The 19549-nt window shown below is 36.8% G+C and overlaps 1 protein-coding gene across 2 annotated transcripts in view; it reads left to right on the plus strand.

Moving 5' to 3' along the window:
• The window catches only part of cntn3a.1 (contactin 3a, tandem duplicate 1), a 114260-nt gene that overhangs the window by 58799 nt on the left and 35912 nt on the right, over positions 1–19549 (plus strand). For both annotated transcript variants that reach the window (XM_015967616.3, XM_054745815.2), the window contains exons 9-11: positions 2846–2985; positions 7868–7997; positions 11371–11521. In XM_015967616.3, the coding sequence (XP_015823102.3) occupies positions 2846–2985; positions 7868–7997; positions 11371–11521 (421 nt within the window). The remainder of the gene's footprint in view (positions 1–2845; positions 2986–7867; positions 7998–11370; positions 11522–19549) is intronic.

A 19549-nucleotide genomic window follows, 5' to 3' on the forward strand; every position in this document is an offset into this window, starting at 1 on the left:
AATGGTGTCATTTTGACCTAATTTTTACAGAATTAAATCATTATTCCAATTGTACTTCTTTTCATTTACGTTTATCATGAGGCCTTAATTTTAGATGATAAAATCAAATATTTTAAGTAGCTTAATTGGAAAAGGAACTAAAATAGTTATTATAAGTAAGTATAGGGCTGTGAAAGCACCTGCAAACATGTTTAAGAAATACAAAAACTGCATGAAGGAATTTTTATCTTTGATCTCTTTAGACTTTGCTCACACCTGTTTCCAAAATGCTAATCAAACCACCTGCATCATCATTATTTTTACCTCTTTATAACTGTTCCCAGGTTTATTATTAATCCCTGTCTGTGTTTTTTTATCTGCCTGCTTCTATGGTAGTGTTTGGCTTTTCCAGTCAAACCTGACCTTAACCCTTTACAGGACAACGTCCATATTTAGACATTTCCACTCACATCATAAATGACGTTGATGTGCCTTTTCACAAAGTCTTAGAATTACGGGATTTCACCCAAACAATCACCAGAGATCAAGCTAGTCACGGTTTGCACCGCTCCACCAATCAGGGTGGGGCTATAATGCACCAAATATTGTTGTGTCTGCAGAGCCAGAAAATTCCTCGGTCAGATCTCCAAAACTAACATTCCTAGGTTTATGAAACTCTCACATCACAAGGTTGAATAGTTGTGCTAAATAAATATATATGTGTTGTAAATGTTAAATGCGATAAAGTTGGTGAAATCCTAGCTTGAAAATCACATCTGCCACATTTGAACATTCGCTTTGAACAAGGAAAATATTTTTTAAATTTTTTTAGGTAAAATCTGTTGTTTTTTAGACATATTCTTAATATTCATGGTAACAGTAATAACAACAATTAATATATTGAATATATTTTCAGTTTTAAACTAAGATTTCACTGGGAAATGGAGCAGGACAGTTATTGTGCCAACCAATCTCGCCATCAGTGATGATGATGAACAGGAGGAAGATGACCCTGAGACATATCTTCAAAAATAAAATATTCTAAAATATTATAATAATATATATTTGATCAGAAATAGTATCTATAGTTCAAAACCTTTTCAAAAATATTTCACAATCATCTTTTTTCATAAAAATATTATTTAATAATTGTGATATAATCTGTATTATTGAACAGTGATATAATGTTCTAAAATTAGCTAGATAATTCTAAATTGTCTTATAATGATCTATATTATTCAAAATTAATGTTTATTTAACTTGTTCATGTGTTTTATTTTGATATTTATTTTTATCAGAATAGGGCCAACGTCCATATTTGATCACTTTGTTTTCTCTGATTTTCTGCATGAAAATAAATATTTTTGAAAATTGTAACAACAGAAATACACTTTGGTTATGGACAACAATAACACCCTGGGGTTGAAATTTTAAGTGCCCTATAAAGGGTTCAAACAGATTCAGCCAGGATATCCGTGTCACACAGCTTCATCTTGTTTTATTAGCTAGGTGATTCTTTATAGCCATTTTTGAGGTAACAAAACACTGTGATGTTGATTTTGAGCATCTATTATAAGACTCTCAGGTGTGGAACACTGAAAATACATTTTTTTATTATTATTTCTGATTATAATCAATCATTCTGAGTTTTCTGGCTGAAGATGAAAATAGTCTATTTCCTGCCACCTAAAATAGAAAATTGACGGTTAAACACTAGGATTTGAAAAGCCTGACAGATCTACGTCAAACTGTCACTTAACATACATGGACTCACTCATCTCGCAACGGGGAAAGCCGTTGTTGATTTAGCCTTCAGGAAATCGCAGAGAACATCTCGGCTAGTGGAAGGTGACTGTTAGCAACTCCGCCGCACATCAGAACTCCTCCAAGCTTGTGTTATTTGTGAAGGTAAAGACCAACATTGCAAAGCAAACAGAATCAGTGGTAGGGTTGCGTTGCTGTTGTCAAATCCGAGGCGAGGTGTCTAAATATCAGGAAAACAAACTCAAAAACCTGCCATCTGAAGCTACTTTCTCCTCCAGCTGACTTGTACTCCCTGATTCAGGTGCATCTGATTTTTTTTCCCCCTGCGTACGCCTTACAAAGCATCTATTCCTACTAGTGACCACTGCAAATGTATTATTTAAATGAGTGTTTAATCCTTTTAAAATGAAACATCCTGCATAATTTGGCAGCTTTTTGCAAAGAGGGGCTTTAACATTTGCTTACAAGCATCCCAGCATGAGAGCTTTTGATTTGATAATTGCTTGACCAGATATAGACAAGCTGATGTTTTATTTTATAATGAAATTATGATAGTGAAAACATGTAGGCAGGCACTATCTCAAATACTGTTGCTGCATTTTTCTTTAGCCCAGCAGGTTAACAAGGAGCAATGTTTTCCATAAATTGTCCTTTAGTGTTGGATGCTTTCAGACTTCAGATGTTTCATGTCACAGTAAGTGATCATAACAATACTATCAATTGAAAGAATAAACAAGTTTATTGTTGGCAACACAAAAATCATACCATCAGCAAAACTGGTCCATAGAACACAGCCAATTTGTGCCAAACCCAGTGGTTTATTACTTAATTTTGGTCTGAAGCGTTCACTATTGATTTCTACCCCCACAATAGCCTTATACAGTTGTTTTTTATTTATATATTTTTCCAAGCAGAGGTCAGCTTCGGATTAATTGGAAGTGGGTTTAAAGTCTTGTGCCATTGGAGGCTTCTTTAATAGACTAATTGGCTGCTTGGTTGGGTCATTGATTTTTCTGTTTTTAACTGCTTGGTTTAGGTCTTACTCAAGCATGTTTGTAGTGTTAAATTGTTTATTTACAGTAAGTGGTTTGTGCTTGGACAGCTCCACCACAACTCACTGAGAAGCCTCAGGATGTTCAGAAAACCATCGACGACACGCTGGTGTGGGAATGCAAAGCTAACGCTAAGCCAAAGCCCTCTTATCACTGGCTGAAGAACGGAGACCCCCTGGATCTCATGGAGGTAAGTTTTTCTTTTTTTACCCACAGAATAATCCTGAATTTCACCTATATCTAAATATATCATCTCTCTATAATAATGATGGCAAAAACAGACAAATTGTCATTGCCAGATATGAAATTATAGCTTTTTCTATATGTATTTTTGTTGTATTGTAAAAGACAAAATACCAACAATTTTATGCTGCTACAAAATTGCCATTTTTGAACACAAAACATGTTAAAAGGATGTTTCATCTCATTTGAATGGTTGTACAAAATATTTATGAGTATTGTCTGTAGCAGTCATACTCTCCTTTTAGAGAAACAGGAAGGGTTTGTAACAAGGAGAGTAAAAATTCCTTCTGCTGTTTTTGAAGGAATCTAATGACCAACTGTCAAAAATGCCACTGCAGTTTTGGAAGAGTTACATTTTTGTGTTGCATCATCATCAGAACCATTCTCCAAAAGCAGTGGACCTTGTTCAACTTTGTCATCTTCTGACATTTTTTAAACATCTGGATTTTAGGGAATGTTGAAACAATGTCCTACACACACACAAACACACACACGCACGCACGCACACACACACACACACACACACATTTAATCAACCCTTCAACAGATCACTCAACTGAAATGAGGATATCTTGACATTCAAGTGGGAAAAAATGAACAATTTCTGTTGATTTTGAACTATTTTGCTCAATTTTGTGTTTGTTGGATTCATATATTTTGGTATTGCTTCAAATTCATAGATGGGCATTTGGCAAGAGTGTGGCAATTAGAAATTTTTGCATTTGATTGAGTCTAAATTTGGCATCAAAACAGTGTCGTGGAGAGGGATTTTGGTTTCGCCTTGCAAAAAAAAAGAAAAAAGAAACCTGAAGTGATCCCACATATTTTCTTTCAGCAAGCAGAGACCTTATCAACAATTTAGTCATCAGCCTTTTCTAATTTCTAATCACATTCTTTTATCATGAAACCTTTTCTCTGTGGAGGTGTAAAATTACCGTTCAATCCAAAATGCAATTGGCCTTGTTTTGTTTTATTGCTCTGCTGCTTTCTGCCTAAAACTGTGGCTTGCTGATTTTGTTAAATTTAGGCAGTTTGATCAGAAGTGAACATTGTATTTTTTTTATGGCAGAGAACAAAAAAGTTGAGGCGTTTTAATTGGACGCCAGCGTTTCTTTTAGCTGTTCCACTGATGCTCTGACTGTAGTTTTTTCTACTATAAATTAGTAATTTACACAATGTTGGTGTCCTCTTGAGTCTTTCTCTTTGTCCCTCACAGATTTCAGTTACTTAGCTCATTTTGAATGACTTACAAACATCACAGCCTCTTTTTGCTTCATGTAGGAACACTTATCAGCCCACCTGCACATCTCCCATATTGATTTGTAAATACATCGTAAAAATTCCTCTGACAGGTGGCCAGTGGGACAGATTCTGTGTGCATGTGGCTATATTAATGAGATGCGGTGTTACCATTTTCAAAATGCCACTGTCAACCGCAGCAACAGTAAATCAATTTCAAAACCCAAAGGTCAGCATTGTAAAGGGAGAAGAAGGAGGAGGGGAAGGCCATAGGGGCCATTTGTTATTCCTCATTAGAATGGATCAGTCCTTTTTTCTCTCCCACCTGTTCTTATCTCACCATCTCTGGTGCTCTCTTTCTTAGCTTCTTTTTAGTTTTTTCTCTCCACCATATTATCCTCTCTCTCTTTATCATTTTTGCCCTCCTCCTTGGGATTTAAATGGCACAGAAGAGTGCTGTCACTTCAAAATGTCACCGTGGCAAAACAAGGGCCTACCCATGCTTGCAGTTTTCCAAAATGCCAGCTCACCCTCTTTAGTCATGTGCATGAGCTGGTGTATTTTTCCCTTCCCCTGACCTCCAAAGTTCCTCTTCGGAGTACCGTTCTTGTTGTGTCCCGCTGCAGTAGTAACATTACATGTGCAGCATGCAGTCAGTGCAAAAGTAGTTTCAGTGATGTTTGCTTTCTCACAGCCGCTGTTGATGTTGCACCGGTATCACAGTGGAGTCACGCATAATTAAAGCTCCTGATAAAGCAGTCAAACGTCTCGAATCGTTTTTCGAGCTAAGGAGATTGGAATGGGGACACAGCTGACTCTGAGGTTGGTGTTGTTAGGGCAGAGCGTGTAGAATATTGTAGTGTGGCGCCAATCCATCCACTTAGATTGCTTCCACCCCTCTTAGCTGCTGCACTGTGCAACCTAAAAGAAGCTGTCTATTCAAACTCACTTCTGCCTTTCTTTTCTTCTACACAAAAGCAACTTTTTTTTGTTCCACAGGACAAACAATCATACACACACACATTCACACCTAGGGACAATTTAGACAGACCAATCCATGTGCCAAAACCTCAGAGAGGAATGCATTTGAAGCTCCGCAGCAGTGCCACTGACTATTGTTAAGGGATAGTCCTTGTCTTTTCAAGTGGCGGTGCTGTAATGATTCCAGACGACAGACAGACTGGCGGCAGCACCCTATGGACTACTTTGTCAGTGACATTAAAAAGCCCAGGTACACTCAATGGAAAGATCAAGGGCAAGAACAATGAGTGCTGCCACACTTAAATTGACATAACTATAAAAAGGTATTGTAAAACAGTGCCAGAGCCTCTGAAGGTCAGAAGAGCGAAGAAAATAGAAGAACTTTGTGCAATTCTGGTTATTAGTAAGTGCACTTTGAGTGTGTGTTTTAAAAACTGCAAGTATTTATTTTTAAACAAGGAATACCTCATGGGTTTTGGTTCTCTCTCTCTCTGCCATCTGATTCTCTGTAATATTTGACAGAGTACACACAGCCTGCAGCTTCTTCTTGACAAATTCCTCAGTGGTTTGACATCATCCATTGTTTGATAATGCCTCAGCGCCTCAGCACTTGGTTCCATCTAGTTGCTGTGGGCCTATTAAGGCTAGAGAAAATTAAAAAATGTTTTAATTATCAAGCTCCCAAATGACAGGAAATTATGGCTATAGCTTGAAATAAATCAGAAGGAACACAGTCGTAAAATACTCATTTATGGAGCTACTTAGCAGTCATGCAGTGTTCATCAGCTCCATATTACCAGGTGAGATAAGTGTTTTTATTTTAATGATCACTTGTCTAACAAAAACGTATAATAAACATCAATACGCTAATGTTTGGAGCTAACTGATTTTTTCACAGGGTGACGTGATGGTGAAGTAAATCATTTGATTTTAAGCATTAGGTTATTTAGGTAAATAAAATATACAGATTGAAAGTGGAGAAGAATTGACTGAAAATGGTAATAATTGTAAATGTGAAGTAAACATAAATACTCTAATATGTGTGAATATAAAGGAAATCATTTTTAAAGTTGTGGTTCACTGAAAAAATACATTTTTTTTACTTATTTTTTCTGATTATAATAGGTCACTTTGAGTTTTTCATGCAGGCTGAACATGAAAATAGTCTCCTACACCTATCTCCTGCATTAGCTTCTAATAGAAAATAGACGATAAAAGTTTAGGATTTGAAAAACCTGACAGATCTACATCACACAGTCACTGACATTCATGTGTTCACCCATTTTGACTCGCGACGGGGAAGACTGTTGTTGGCTTAGCATCCAGGAAACAGCAGAGAACGTCTCGGCTAGTAGGTAGCCATTAGCATTAGCAATTTCACCACGTGGCAGAAGCTCTTCCAGGGTTGAGTTGTTTGTGGAGATAAAACATCAATATTGCAAGTCAGTCGCAGAGCCGCGTTTCTGTTATCCAATCAGATGAGAGAAGTCCAAATATCAGGAAATAAGACTCCAAAACCTGCCATCTGAAGCTCAGAGTTACTAAACCCAAAACAATTTTTTTTGCTTATAAACTGTACAATTGGGTTTTTACAAATGCAATCTTTCTGTTTATGTGCATTTTTTGACATGTTTGTGTAAACTTGATTAAATCTAGAATCTAGGTCTAAAACGTCTTAGTGCTGCCCCCTGTGGCAGAACAGTGGCTACTGCTTTTTAACATGTGATTGATTGGCGCAAGTACAATTTCACGTCATCTGTACAGTCTCCTCCCACTCCTCCTCCCTCCCAGGATGTAAATTCCCCACACTTGGCCATGCCTCACTGTGCCTCCTGGCAACGCCCACTTTCATGGCATTTTTCAAATCTTGACAAGGAGTGGAGTTACATTTTCTGATGGTGGGCAGTCCCTCTTATAGCTGTTTGGCCCCCTGAGTACAACTTACAAGGCATTCATTCCTACGAGAGACCATTGCAAATGTATTGATTAAACAAGTGTTCCACACCTTTATATTCTGTCTAAATGTATGTATGATACTGTTTTTATAATACTCTTTAAATATTGACTGAAGACACTCAAACACTGAGAGTCTGCAGCAGGCTGTTTGATAATATAGCTCTGAGGACCTATTTAACAGAGGTTGATCAAACTCTCAAAACCTTTTAGCTTCACTGATCAATAATGTTTTTTTTTTCCTTTTACCGAGGGATCAGGAGACTGTTTAATGTCAAAGCCAAGGGATTTTTCATTGACAGTTCACCAGTTTTACCTCCATGGCAACAGCAGACAGAAACAGTAGGTGATGGAAATGCAGTTTTAATTAAAATGTGCTAAAGTAATGGATTAAAGGTGAGAAGAATAAATGCTCACATAATGGTGAATCTGTCTCTTACTGAGGTTGTTCTTAAAAAAATCTCATAAATGGAAAAAAAAAGTTCTGTTTCCTTTTAAATCTAATTTTATAACATATTGTGAGATTTGAGAGATCGGTGCAGCAGTTACCATCCTGAGTCATTAAATGTAATGCTAAATGCATACCTGTGTGTGTGCGTGTGTGCGTGTGTGTGTGTGTGTGTGTGTGTGTGTGTGTGTGTGTGTGTCCTGAGCAGGACAGGGTTCAGGTGAATAATGGAGTCCTGACCATCAGCAGCTTAAATCTGGCTGACATTGGGATGTACCAGTGTGTGGCAGAGAACAAGCACGGACGAATCTTCACCAACGCCGAGCTCCGAGTCATTGGTAGGACTCAACACACGACACTTTAACGATTTCACTAAATTGACTCTATTCAGGTACATGTGAGGCTGTAGCATCACTTACACCCACAGTCATGTTGGCAGAACATTTCCTGCACATGTCTACAAAATTCCATCTGGGTCAAGATAATTTTATTACAGCCGTTTTTTTAATCTATCATTTCTTTTTACATCATTGCTATATGTGTTGCCTGCGACTAAAAAGTGCCAAATTTGTGTTTGCTTGTGTTGAAGAATAAAAAATCTCATGAACCACAAAAACTGGACATGCATCTACAGCAGTTTACATTTTAGAATCAATGCTGTTAGCTACCACGGCTAATCAGCTGTAGCAAAGAATAACCATAAATCTGTAGAGTTTATATCTTTGGAGGTATAATTTGATGTGCTAACAGATTGCACTGGATCTTTGCAATATTGTGAAATCATTCATAATGTTTTTACAAGATTTAACCAAACACTGATAATCATTTATTAAGTTTGTATTTAACTGAAAATCTACAGAGAACAAAAAGAAAATGTTGAAATATTCTCTATGATTCTTTTTCTAATCTTTTAGTAGAAATATGCATCACTCTCTTTTTATTTAATGTTTGTTTGTCATTAAAAAGTTTTTATGATTGATTTGAACAAAAAAGAAAAAATATATGGTTAAAAATGTGCATGTTTTAGTTTTCTGAAAACTGTGTTGAATGCAGTATTTGTCTAACATTGGCTTATGTTTTCAAATGATCAATGAAAATATCATATCAGTAAATTAATCAAAATTTTCATTATTTTGCTAGTTTTAAGAATTTTAGCCTAGCAACTTTTGCTTACCACATTGGCAAATTATTTTTTTTTACTTAAAACAAAAAATTGGGATCATATTTAAGAATGTTTACTTTATTGTAAGTCATTTTATTTTTCTAGAGGATAATTTATTTTCTTTTAAACTAAGAATAAGATATCTTTCTAAAAAATAGGCATTTTTATTTCCTTAGAAATCTGGTTTTGCAGTGTATTAATTACCAGGTATTTACAACAAAGGCTAATTTAGGTACAGCGTTATAGATTCATGATTTAAATGGATTTAAATAACATTTTCATTAACTTACCTCAACTTTTGTTGCACAACTTCTTTTGTTTCTTCAAATTTTTTCATAATAAAGCAAAATTATGGACCAGTTCCTGTGTAAATGTTCTTAAAATCTTTAAAGTTACAATGTCTAGAATACTTTAGCATATCAAATGTAAATGAAAATTTGAAACACTGAATAATTAAAGATAATTAAATGTATTATATATAGCCTTACTAATATAAAACTTCCCATCTGTGAAGTAGCAGAATCAGATTGATTAATAATGAACAAGTGAAGGTGTGATGAACAACTGAGAAAGCATTTTCCGTCAACAAAAAGAATCAAACTCTATGTGTGTCAGCTTTAGTGCGGTACAGATGTTTTCACATCAAACAGATTTTTCTGATATTTCATCAAACAAGGTTCTGGGAAAAAAAAATCCTAGTTGATGCATTGACAGCACTTAGCAGTGGCAGTTTGACACCAAGGTGCTGGTTAGTAAGCCAAAGTATTAGAAATCTGTCAAAGTCCAACTGACACAGCAGTGTTCATATTCAAAGATATAAATGGCTCTGATTGGCAGCTTGACACAAAGTAACTGTATGTACAAGGAGAAGATTGATGCTGAGGAGCTCCTGGGTCCCCTGACTGGGTTTACAGTGCAGAATATGTGTTTGTCTGCTGAAAACATATTTATCCAAGTTAAATCGATAAACTTGTTAAAATTACCCTTATATATATCCAAGTTAAATCGATAAACCTGTTAAAATTACCCTTGACAAGGTTATTAAAATGTCACTCAGACCCTACTGCCCTCTGTGGCCAGAAAACAACATTTGCAACTTCAGTGTGCTGGTCAGGCCTGAAAAAAAAAGAGCTAACATACCTGGTGCTGCAGTCAACTTCCTGCACCTTTCCTGCATGTTTTAGATAAACACAGCTGATTTGTCCATGTAGTGATGAACCGCTCCTGTAAACACTAATGAAGGCTGAGGAGACATTTCTGCAGTTAGATTAACATGCCAAAAAAGACTAATGCACATCGAGAAGATTAGTTGTGGTATGGGTTCTACTAAACAGACACTAGGGGGTTCTAAAGCAAGGCAAAGTTGCCTAGTCTCCCTTTAATTCAATGAATCCACTTTTTCAATCATTTTTAAAAAACATACTTATTGTAATGTTTTTCTACAAGAGTGACTTCATAAAAGTTCCACCCATTCATCATTAAAGCTGCTTTCCGGAGATTTCCCCTTTCAGAAATTATGTAGGATTTGTCAGAAATCCGTAAAAGTGATTATCTTATCATGTACTGTGATATAATGTAACAAATACGTCTTTTTTAATGTTTCTGCTAAGCACACCCCCTGACCCACAGAGCTCCATGCAATAGGAAACTGAGCGCCGACCAGAACTAACCAATAGCGTTAGACTACCACTTACTTGCTTCAAATTTAAGGAATACCTCGGCTGATGCAGACTTGATGAACTTTTCACGGACAAGTAAGTCTCTAAAATATAAATATAGGAGAACACAACATGACATAAGAATACTTGTAAAACAACGTGTTTTAGCTCTACAGAAGCACATTTATAAACAAAAACGTGAAGTCACCATCTTAAAAAAACAGACCAACAGAGTTTTTGTGTGATATGCTTGTCAGCCACTAGATGGTGCCATCGGATAAGAGAAATGCTCCAGAAAGAAGCTTTAATAGATACAAATTGTAGGAGAAAAACAAGTTTATATTGTGACTGTGTGTCATAGCATTGGTTTCTGTCTAGGCACATGCACCAGCACATGTTGACAGATCAGATGCTCGGCTCTGTCCCTCGTGCAGTTTGTTCACTTTGAAGAGCTTTTTGCTGAGTTCAGACAAAACAGCTCCAGATGATGGTGCATTGGTAATTAAGGCCTGAAGGAACAACAACAAAAGACAAGCTCTTATTTTACATTTTTGCTTCAGAGTCCTACCACACAAATCTTAATTGCACAATGCCCAGCACAGGAACATTCATAGAACTGAACACTGAAAATGATGCTTCATTTCTAAGTCTGGCTCTTTTGTGTGCCAACAAAAAGTGTATGTGTGTAGAAAGAAAAGGATGAGAGTGCTGACCTGCCTAATGGATGGAATGACCTGCATGTTTCAGGAAGCTCCTTCACTCTAGTCTGCAATAACTGGACTCCTTTTGCTTGTTTTCCTTTTATTTCAGTCAGTGAACTTCTTTTTTTCTTCTTCACCTCATGACTTTTCCACGATATTTACATCCTTACCTTCAAATTCTTTTCTTCAGCCATTGCTCCAGACTTCTCCCAGAATCTGTTAAAGGTCCAAACCTTGGCCCGACAGGGTGGCGACGTACTGATCGAATGTAAACCCAGAATGTCTCCTCGCGGTGTGATTTCATGGAGGAAGGGAAAGGAAGCCCTACGAGAGAGTCACAGGTACGAAGTTCACTGATGTAGACCTGTTACTTCTTTTGTCTTCGGGGTAGGTGTTTAGTTTCTCTGCTTTCCGTGCAGAAGAGTATTTCATTGACTTATTTTACTTCACCCTACTTGATATTCATGGTGACAAACTGCGAAGAACAGAATCACAGTGTGATACATTAAGATTTGCATTGCATGACAGGTTCTGCTCTTCGGAGCTTTCCCTGTCATCTGTATTCTTTTCCTCAACTCCATTGTACTTTGTCCCTCTGGCTGGTTTCTGCTCTGTTTATTTATGGTAATTGGGCATTCCTCGACTGCAGCACTCAGATCAATGCACTGATCCATCAGCTCATTAGCAGCATGTAAGGCCTGGAAGGTCATTAGAGCACCGGGCGAACAGTGATACAGACCACCACCGAGACACAGTAGAAGAGAATAAAATGCCCCAAAGGCCTGATCAATGGGTAGCTGCTGTGCTTATATTCTTTTGTGACTATTGCAGGAATATCGAGGGAATGAGTAGGACACCTTGTTGTACTAGAAATCAGGTTAAGGACAGATCAATGCAATCCCTGTGTGGAAAGGGGAGACGATAGAGGAGAAAACAAATTTAGTGAGGTAAGGAGAAGAGATTCTCCTGCTGAAAACATAATTCTGGTCAAGGTAGCAGAAGTCTGTCAGCCCTCACAGACTGATCAGAATTTATGATGTTTATGTTCACATCCGGTAAACAGGGACTGATTTGCAGGTCTGTTAAAAGGCAGCTTAAAAAAAATCCAGACATTTTTGCAAGTAAATTTGAAAGTGGCTTTGTACCGCAAAAGCAATTACATAAACACGGAGGAGATGGTAAAGGCTTTCTCTGGAATGTCACAGTTTAGTTATAATGTTATTTTCATAGTTCTCCCAGGTTTTATTTTGTAGTTCTCTCAAGTTTTCAACTAGGAATCTGTGTGTGTGAGTTTGTGTGTGGGGGGTGCAATATTGAAAGCAATTTTTGGTTTGTGATTTGGAGGTATGGTGTGATTTATGTTCTAGTTAAGTTTAGGTTTAGGAATAGCCTGGCTAGGGTTAGACATAATGCAGTCTCTAAAATGAATGGAGGTCAGTGGTATCCTTTATAAGCGTAGGAAGAAAAACATGTGTGTGTGTGTGTGTGTGTGTGTGTGTGTGTGTGTGTGTGTCCTTCATAGATGAATTTTTCCAGCACTCTCACCTTTGTGGTCTATGCAAATGCCTCCTTTCTCTGTTTGACAACATAATTATTTTTAGCAGGGAGGCACCAGCAAGGGGCAACACACACCTGCTAATACATGTAGGGAACTGGTGGGGGTCCATATTTCTCATTTGATATGAGATTAATTGTTCAACAAGCTCAGCAGCTTTTCCACTTCAAACCCCTGGTGAATCCATCGTCACCACAGTGTGGGTGCTGTAGGTTTAGTCATCTCTCACCTCCAAATGCCTGACTACATTTTTGGAGGGGAATCGCACATTATATTCTATTGTTAATCCCAAATCCAGGCTCAGACACAAAAGGACAAAAGGAGGTTTTATTGGAGGTATATCAGCAGTAAGAGAATATATTCTGAATGCTGGCTCAATGTTTAGCTCAGGTTGCAGATTTATCAACCTGCCGAGTATTGAAAGAAAAATACATCCACGCTGCAAAGTGTGATATCAATCACAACCATAAAGGCGAGATTTCCTATACGAGATTTAATATCACACTCTTGCCCTGAAGTGGGTAAGCCGCATGCAGGAGGTTAGGTTTTTACATCATTGCAGCATTTCTCGCAAGCCTGTTCCCTTGTTCCTGGCTTGTTAGCATTTACTTTTCTCCACATCAAAATGAGGCTTTTACCCCTGCTATTACAGCACTGCCACAATACTAATCCATCCCACTGGCTCAGCCAAAGTACCCATAATTCTTTCTAATCTTGCAGGGATAACGTCTTCAAGAGTCGGAGGTAGAAGAAAACAAATCATCTAAGAACAATGCCGAATCTGATTAGTTAATAAAATTGTACTAGGGCCATGCCTAAGTCGGCTCATATCCAATACATGTAAAACAAGATAGTCCTATAATAGGATTGCCAGGCACTTAAAGTACGCAGGAAGCTATGAGGTTAGCAATAAAGTGGTTACCTTAATTAAATTTTTTTGCTGCTAGCAATCTCAAAGCAGATTTAAGAAATAGCCTCAGGAAATAATACCCCGAGAAGCGAGAAGACGCCACTGTGTTTAAGATTGTTATACTAAACAATATCTATTGTACTTTTGGTGGAATCAATTCATATTCCTGCTACTGAGATGCCAAAAAATCTCAAGCTGAGTTGGCAAAACAATGCACGTACAAAGTGAAAGATTTAAACAGCACTTGAGAAAATTGCAAGTTGTTTGTAAAATACTGCCTCAATTATACAATCCTTCCTAAGTGGCTGAAATAATGTTTTCATTTACAGCCTCTTGAGTTTGTGTTACGCAAGGCTGAGATGTTTATATTACCACCAGTCTTTCACTTTAATACCAGCCGTTGAGGTTGAGGTAAAGTGCCTGTTTACGTGATCACGCCACTCTGGCTTTTACACCTCACACATTTCACAGATACCTTAATTGCTTTAGGGCACCCTTTGGGAAAAATGGGATCAAAGCAAGAGCATTTCTGACAGACATTTCTCTCAGCATCTCTATCTTGCACCCTTCCTTTGTACCTTTGGTGAGGAGGAAGCCTGACACAGGCTTTTGTACAGTTTAATGGCAAGTCTTATCCCTGTGACATCTCATATCCATAATTCTTTGTTATAGCCATTACAAAGAAAGTCCCCAGTTCACTAAGGAGAAGCTGCGTCTGGCTCCGTGGGGATAAGGCACCATCGAGAGGACGGATGTATTTTAATTCTTCAGCCTTTGAAGCACTACAGGTCATTTTTGATCATTTCAGAAGATCAGTGTTCCCTTAAAGGGACCTTTAGAAAGCAATGTTCAATTTTTTAAAGTTATTGATATTTGAAAGAGCTCATCAGCTGATAGTTTAAAGGATGGTATGCTGCAGGTGAGCACTTGGGTGCCAAGGTTTTTATTTGTATGGTAATTAATTTTTACAATATGCAGCTGAAGTAAAGGAATGGAAAAGGCAACTATGATAATTATTGGAGTATAATAGAATGAAATTGTCTTGACCTTTCTGGGTGAGGGAATAAGTAGTAGAAATGTTTTAATGTGAGTTTGACATTCTGAAAGACATAAAACTGAAAAATACATGATTTGCATTTGTTTGAAGCGTGATTAATGTATTACTTCCTCCATATTTTTCCTTGGTCCTCAGTGGAAATAACATGTGGCAAAAATCTAATTAAGGGAGAGAGAGAGATGAGAGACAGTTGAACAGCTGTTTCACGTTTAGAAATATTATTATTTTTTATTTTCTTTCTTCTTCTGCAGCTTATTGGATTTTATGTTTTTAATAATTTTTGCTAAATTGATTATGAAATCATGAGGCAGTGGGTGTCCCTATTACCAGTAGGGAGTTTTTGTTTTTTTTAATTTTTTTCTGTTCCTGTAGGATTTTTTTTCTTGTCTGCCCTCTGGGGAGATCTGAACGGGTAAAGACAGCTTTGCTTCAGGCCATCTCTGTAATCCAGACCCCTGACTGCCTTATGACAGCTGAAAGATGGTGTGAAACTACTTCCCTTTGCTGTCTCTGATACTATTTCTATTCTTTTAGAAAAAAATACAACAATATATGGTGGCAACCAGAAATGGACTTGACGTTCACTTTTGTTGTTAAGCTCAGATTGCAAGATGTACCGCTCATGACTTCCTGTCAGAATTTTATAATTCAAAATATTTAATTTGTGCTTTCTAGTGCACAAAGTTGTTTGTTTTTGGATTCAAAATACACTTTTACAGGTTGCATGAACCAAAAATATAAGTAAGAAGAATTTTGATGTCATTACTTATCAGAATATTTCATTCTGCTTGGTTAAACTCCTCTAAATGTTTGGGAACATTTTTCAATCAATTATTACTGATGTGTGTAACATTGTAACTAGTCACTTTTACAAGGTGCAACACTTGCATGAGTGGAATGAGCGACCCTGATAGTGTTATAGCGTTAAAATGGCCAATATTTCCTTATTACTATGAGGCAATACAATCACCAAATCTAACTAAAATCAATGAGTGATCACCAATTAGATTCAATTGTAAGGCATTTTGGGACAACATCATACCCACACATTTAGTGTTGCTCAGAGCATGGTCCTTAAAAGCTATACATTGTACTAAAGGAAACTAAGCAAACGGATATAAAATAACACAGAATTATTAAATGTATAAGTATAGTAAGATTGTCTTACCTAAATCTTGTTTGAATGAGCACTACTGTCTCTAAATTAGAGCAGTCTCTGATGCAGGACTATCTTGGCAAGCCATCTATATGTGTGAATATTTAGTTTGGCCATGACCAATAGACAGAGCTCGATCATTGGGTGAAATCTACAATTGTCTTTCAAACTGTCTCAGCACACAATTGGACAGCAGCAGGACTAATCAGACAAACAAACAAACAACGTGACGTGTGTATCTCACTGGAAATCAGTCAATGTGGCAATCTGCCATACACCCTCAAAGGAGACGTTAAAGCAAATACAGTACCTTGGTAAATGGTAAATGGCCTGTATTTGATATAGTGCCTTCTAGAGTCCAGGAACCCCCCCAAGGCACTTTACAACACAGTCAGTCATTCACCTATTCGCACACACATTCACATGCTGGTGGGGATGAGCTACGATGTAGCCACAGCTGTCCTGAGGTGCACTGACAGAGGCAAATGAGCACTGGTGTTTCTTATCAGCTAAACTAATTTATTTACATTAGCTGGGTGTCTGTATGCATGTGTGTGGTGATAAATGTTATTAACGCTGTTATTTGAAGTCCAGCCAAGGAATACGTTTACAAATTAGCCTCTGGCTAGAAAACTGTACAAAACAATGGTTGCATTGTCCTTACATGTAACATTGTCTTTTGTGCTGTCCATTAAAAAAATATTGATAGCCTCTAGCTGCTCATGTCTAAGTGTTGATGCCAAACAATTTCAAATGAGCATCGTTCTTGTACCGCTGCCATCTTTGTGGTTTTTCTCCATCATAACTCCGGTGCTAAGTCTGCTTATCATTTCTCTACATACAGTAGAATGCTGTGATTGGCCCAAACTAAAATTGACTGGGCCAATGGTAGACCTGCTGAGGTCACAATGAAGCATGGCTAGACCAATTTGCAGAGCAAAATATTTTACTACTTTTATGGTTTGTTTAGATTTTGAGGCTAGTGCAGGACATGTAGTAAACCTAAATTAATCTAAACCTGTCAAAAATTGATTTTAATTTTAGATTCAGCACTTATTTTTTATTCCCTTCAGTAGATAGAAACTAGTTTATTATTTTTTGAAAAGAGTAATTTTAGAACTTTAGCTAAGTTGTACCACTGAAACCTTTAAAATTCTTGGAAAAATAATCAAAATGTAAAAATTGTACTCAATATAACTCATGTATTGATTGTTGTATATTCATTCATGTAGAATTATTTAGCATATAGAAAAAAGTCATTATTTGAACTAGTAACTTTTTATGTTTTAGAATCATTCTGAATTCTGCAATAACAATCAGATAGAATCACCAGAAGCATGTCATACCAATCCAAGATGGCTGCCGAGTAGGTGTGGTGAGATTGCTGAGCTTTCCTAATATATGAATATCAGCAAAATAAGACAACATCCACCTTTTCTAAGCTTGCTTTTTTGTGGCTTAAGTAATTAGAAACCTTTGGCTTAAACCATTTTTGAGCTAGATGAAGTATTGAACATTTATTCGATACATGAAGTGTTGGACATATTTTTTTCGGCACATGTTCCAACCAGCTGGGAATCTGACAACGCCATAAAGTTAACCATCCAAGGAAACTGTTTGGAACAACGATGTCTATGGAGAATCTGGTCCAAGATATGGAGGAGATAAAAAAGTCCTTGAATTTCATGTCACATGAGATAACTAAAGTGGCAAAACAGCAAAGCGGCCTACAGGAGGTATTGAAAGAAGTCAAGCAACTTAAGGCTTTAATACAAGAAAAGGACAAAAAAATTGAGCTGCTTGAACGGAGGGTTGACGAGTTGGAGCAACATTCAAGGTTGGATGATCTCTTGATATCAGGACTGGAAATACACCGTACCTATGCACAGGCCGCAGCCTGTGACGGGGGAAAAGACATTGAAATCACTGCTACTCATTCTCCAGGTTCTCCTTCACTTGAGGATCAGGTGATCAAATTTTTCAACAGCAAAGATATTGCAATATCCAGTAAAGACATTGTGGCTTGTCACTCATTGGCTCAAAAACATAGTAAAACATCAACCATTGTGATCAGGCTTGCCAGTAGAAAATGTAAAATGGAGGTGCTGAGGAATGCAAAAAAATTAAAGGGTACAAGTGTATATGTAAATGAGCATCTTACGAAAAGAAACTCAGAAATCGCAAGGCAAGCAAGGATCCTGAGAAAAGAAAAGAAGATCCATGACACTTGGACAAGAAACTGCAAAGTACTGATAAAGCTAAATGGTCCCCCGGAGCAGGCAAAAGTGATGGTCATCAGAGATATTAAAGAACTTGATCAATACAAATGACATACGTCTGCTGTGGATCACCAAGGATGAATAAGAGGAAGACAACCAACTTCACGCATGGATGATACAACAAGAAGATATACGAAGAATCTGGATTATTCAACTCTCAATACAGTAAGAACAGAGACTGGTAATTCAAGTTATGAAAATTTACAATTGCAAAGGTTTGACTACACAGAATATAAACTACAGGATATGCAGGATGACATTGACCCAGATAACAATTTTTACACTAGAGTACAAAATCATTGTGAATACTATACTGAAGACCAGTTTGAACATAATGTCACTATAAAAGGTAAATTATCTGTTATACATTTCAATTGTAGAAGTCTAAATTCAAATTTTGTGAAGATTATGCAATGTTTGAAGCAATCAAATCATCCATTTACTGTAATAGCAATCTCTGAGACATGGCTCCAGGAAGGGAGGATATCTATGTTTCAAATTGAAGGATATAATATGTTTTCCACAAGTAGAGATTGCAAAAAAGGTGGGGGTGTGGCTTTGTATATTGATAAAAACTTTCAAAGTAGATTGGTGGGTGATATGACATTAGTTATGGATAACATTATGGAGTGTGTATCTGTGGAAATACAAATAGAAAAGTCTAAGAATGTGTTAGTCAGTTGTATGTATAGGAAACCAGGATCTTGTGTTGAAATGTTTAAAGAAAAAATAGTTGATATGTATGATGATATAATCAACAGAAAAATGTGTTTTGTCTGTGGGGATTTTAACATTGACCTGTTGAATCCTCAAATGCAAAATGCAAATACAGAGTTTATTAATTCCATGTTTAGTTTGGGACTGTATCCACTAATAACTCGGCCAACTCGAATTACAAAAACTAGTGCGACACTGATCGACAATATTTTTACAAATATTCTTGAATATGATGTGTTAAGTGGTCTTGTAATTACCGATATGTCTGATCATTTACCGGTTTTCACAGTCGTACAAAGGACAACTGTAACTACTCAAAGTGAATCTGTGGTTGTTACAAGGCAAAAAAATCAAGAAGCAGTAAATTCATTTAAAACTGACTTAATGGAACAAAATTGGGAGGAGGTTTATGTGGAAGATGTAAATATGGCTTATGGAAAATTTTTAAATATTATAACTTCTCTTTATGAAAAAAACTGCCCTTTGCTTTATAAGGTGGATAAGAATAAATATGCTAAAAAGCCGTGGATAACTAAGGGGATTCAGAAGGCTTGCAGGAAAAAAAATAAGCTGTATAAAGACTTTTTAAAGAAAAGAACGGAGGAAGCAGAACAGAATTACAAGATATACAAGAATAAATTAATAAGTATTATGAGATCTAGTAAAAGAAATTATTATAGCAAATTATTGGAAGG

The sequence above is a fragment of the Nothobranchius furzeri genome, chromosome 15, assembly GCF_043380555.1.
Source record: "Nothobranchius furzeri strain GRZ-AD chromosome 15, NfurGRZ-RIMD1, whole genome shotgun sequence".
NCBI classification, from domain to species: Eukaryota; Metazoa; Chordata; class Actinopteri; order Cyprinodontiformes; family Nothobranchiidae; genus Nothobranchius; species Nothobranchius furzeri.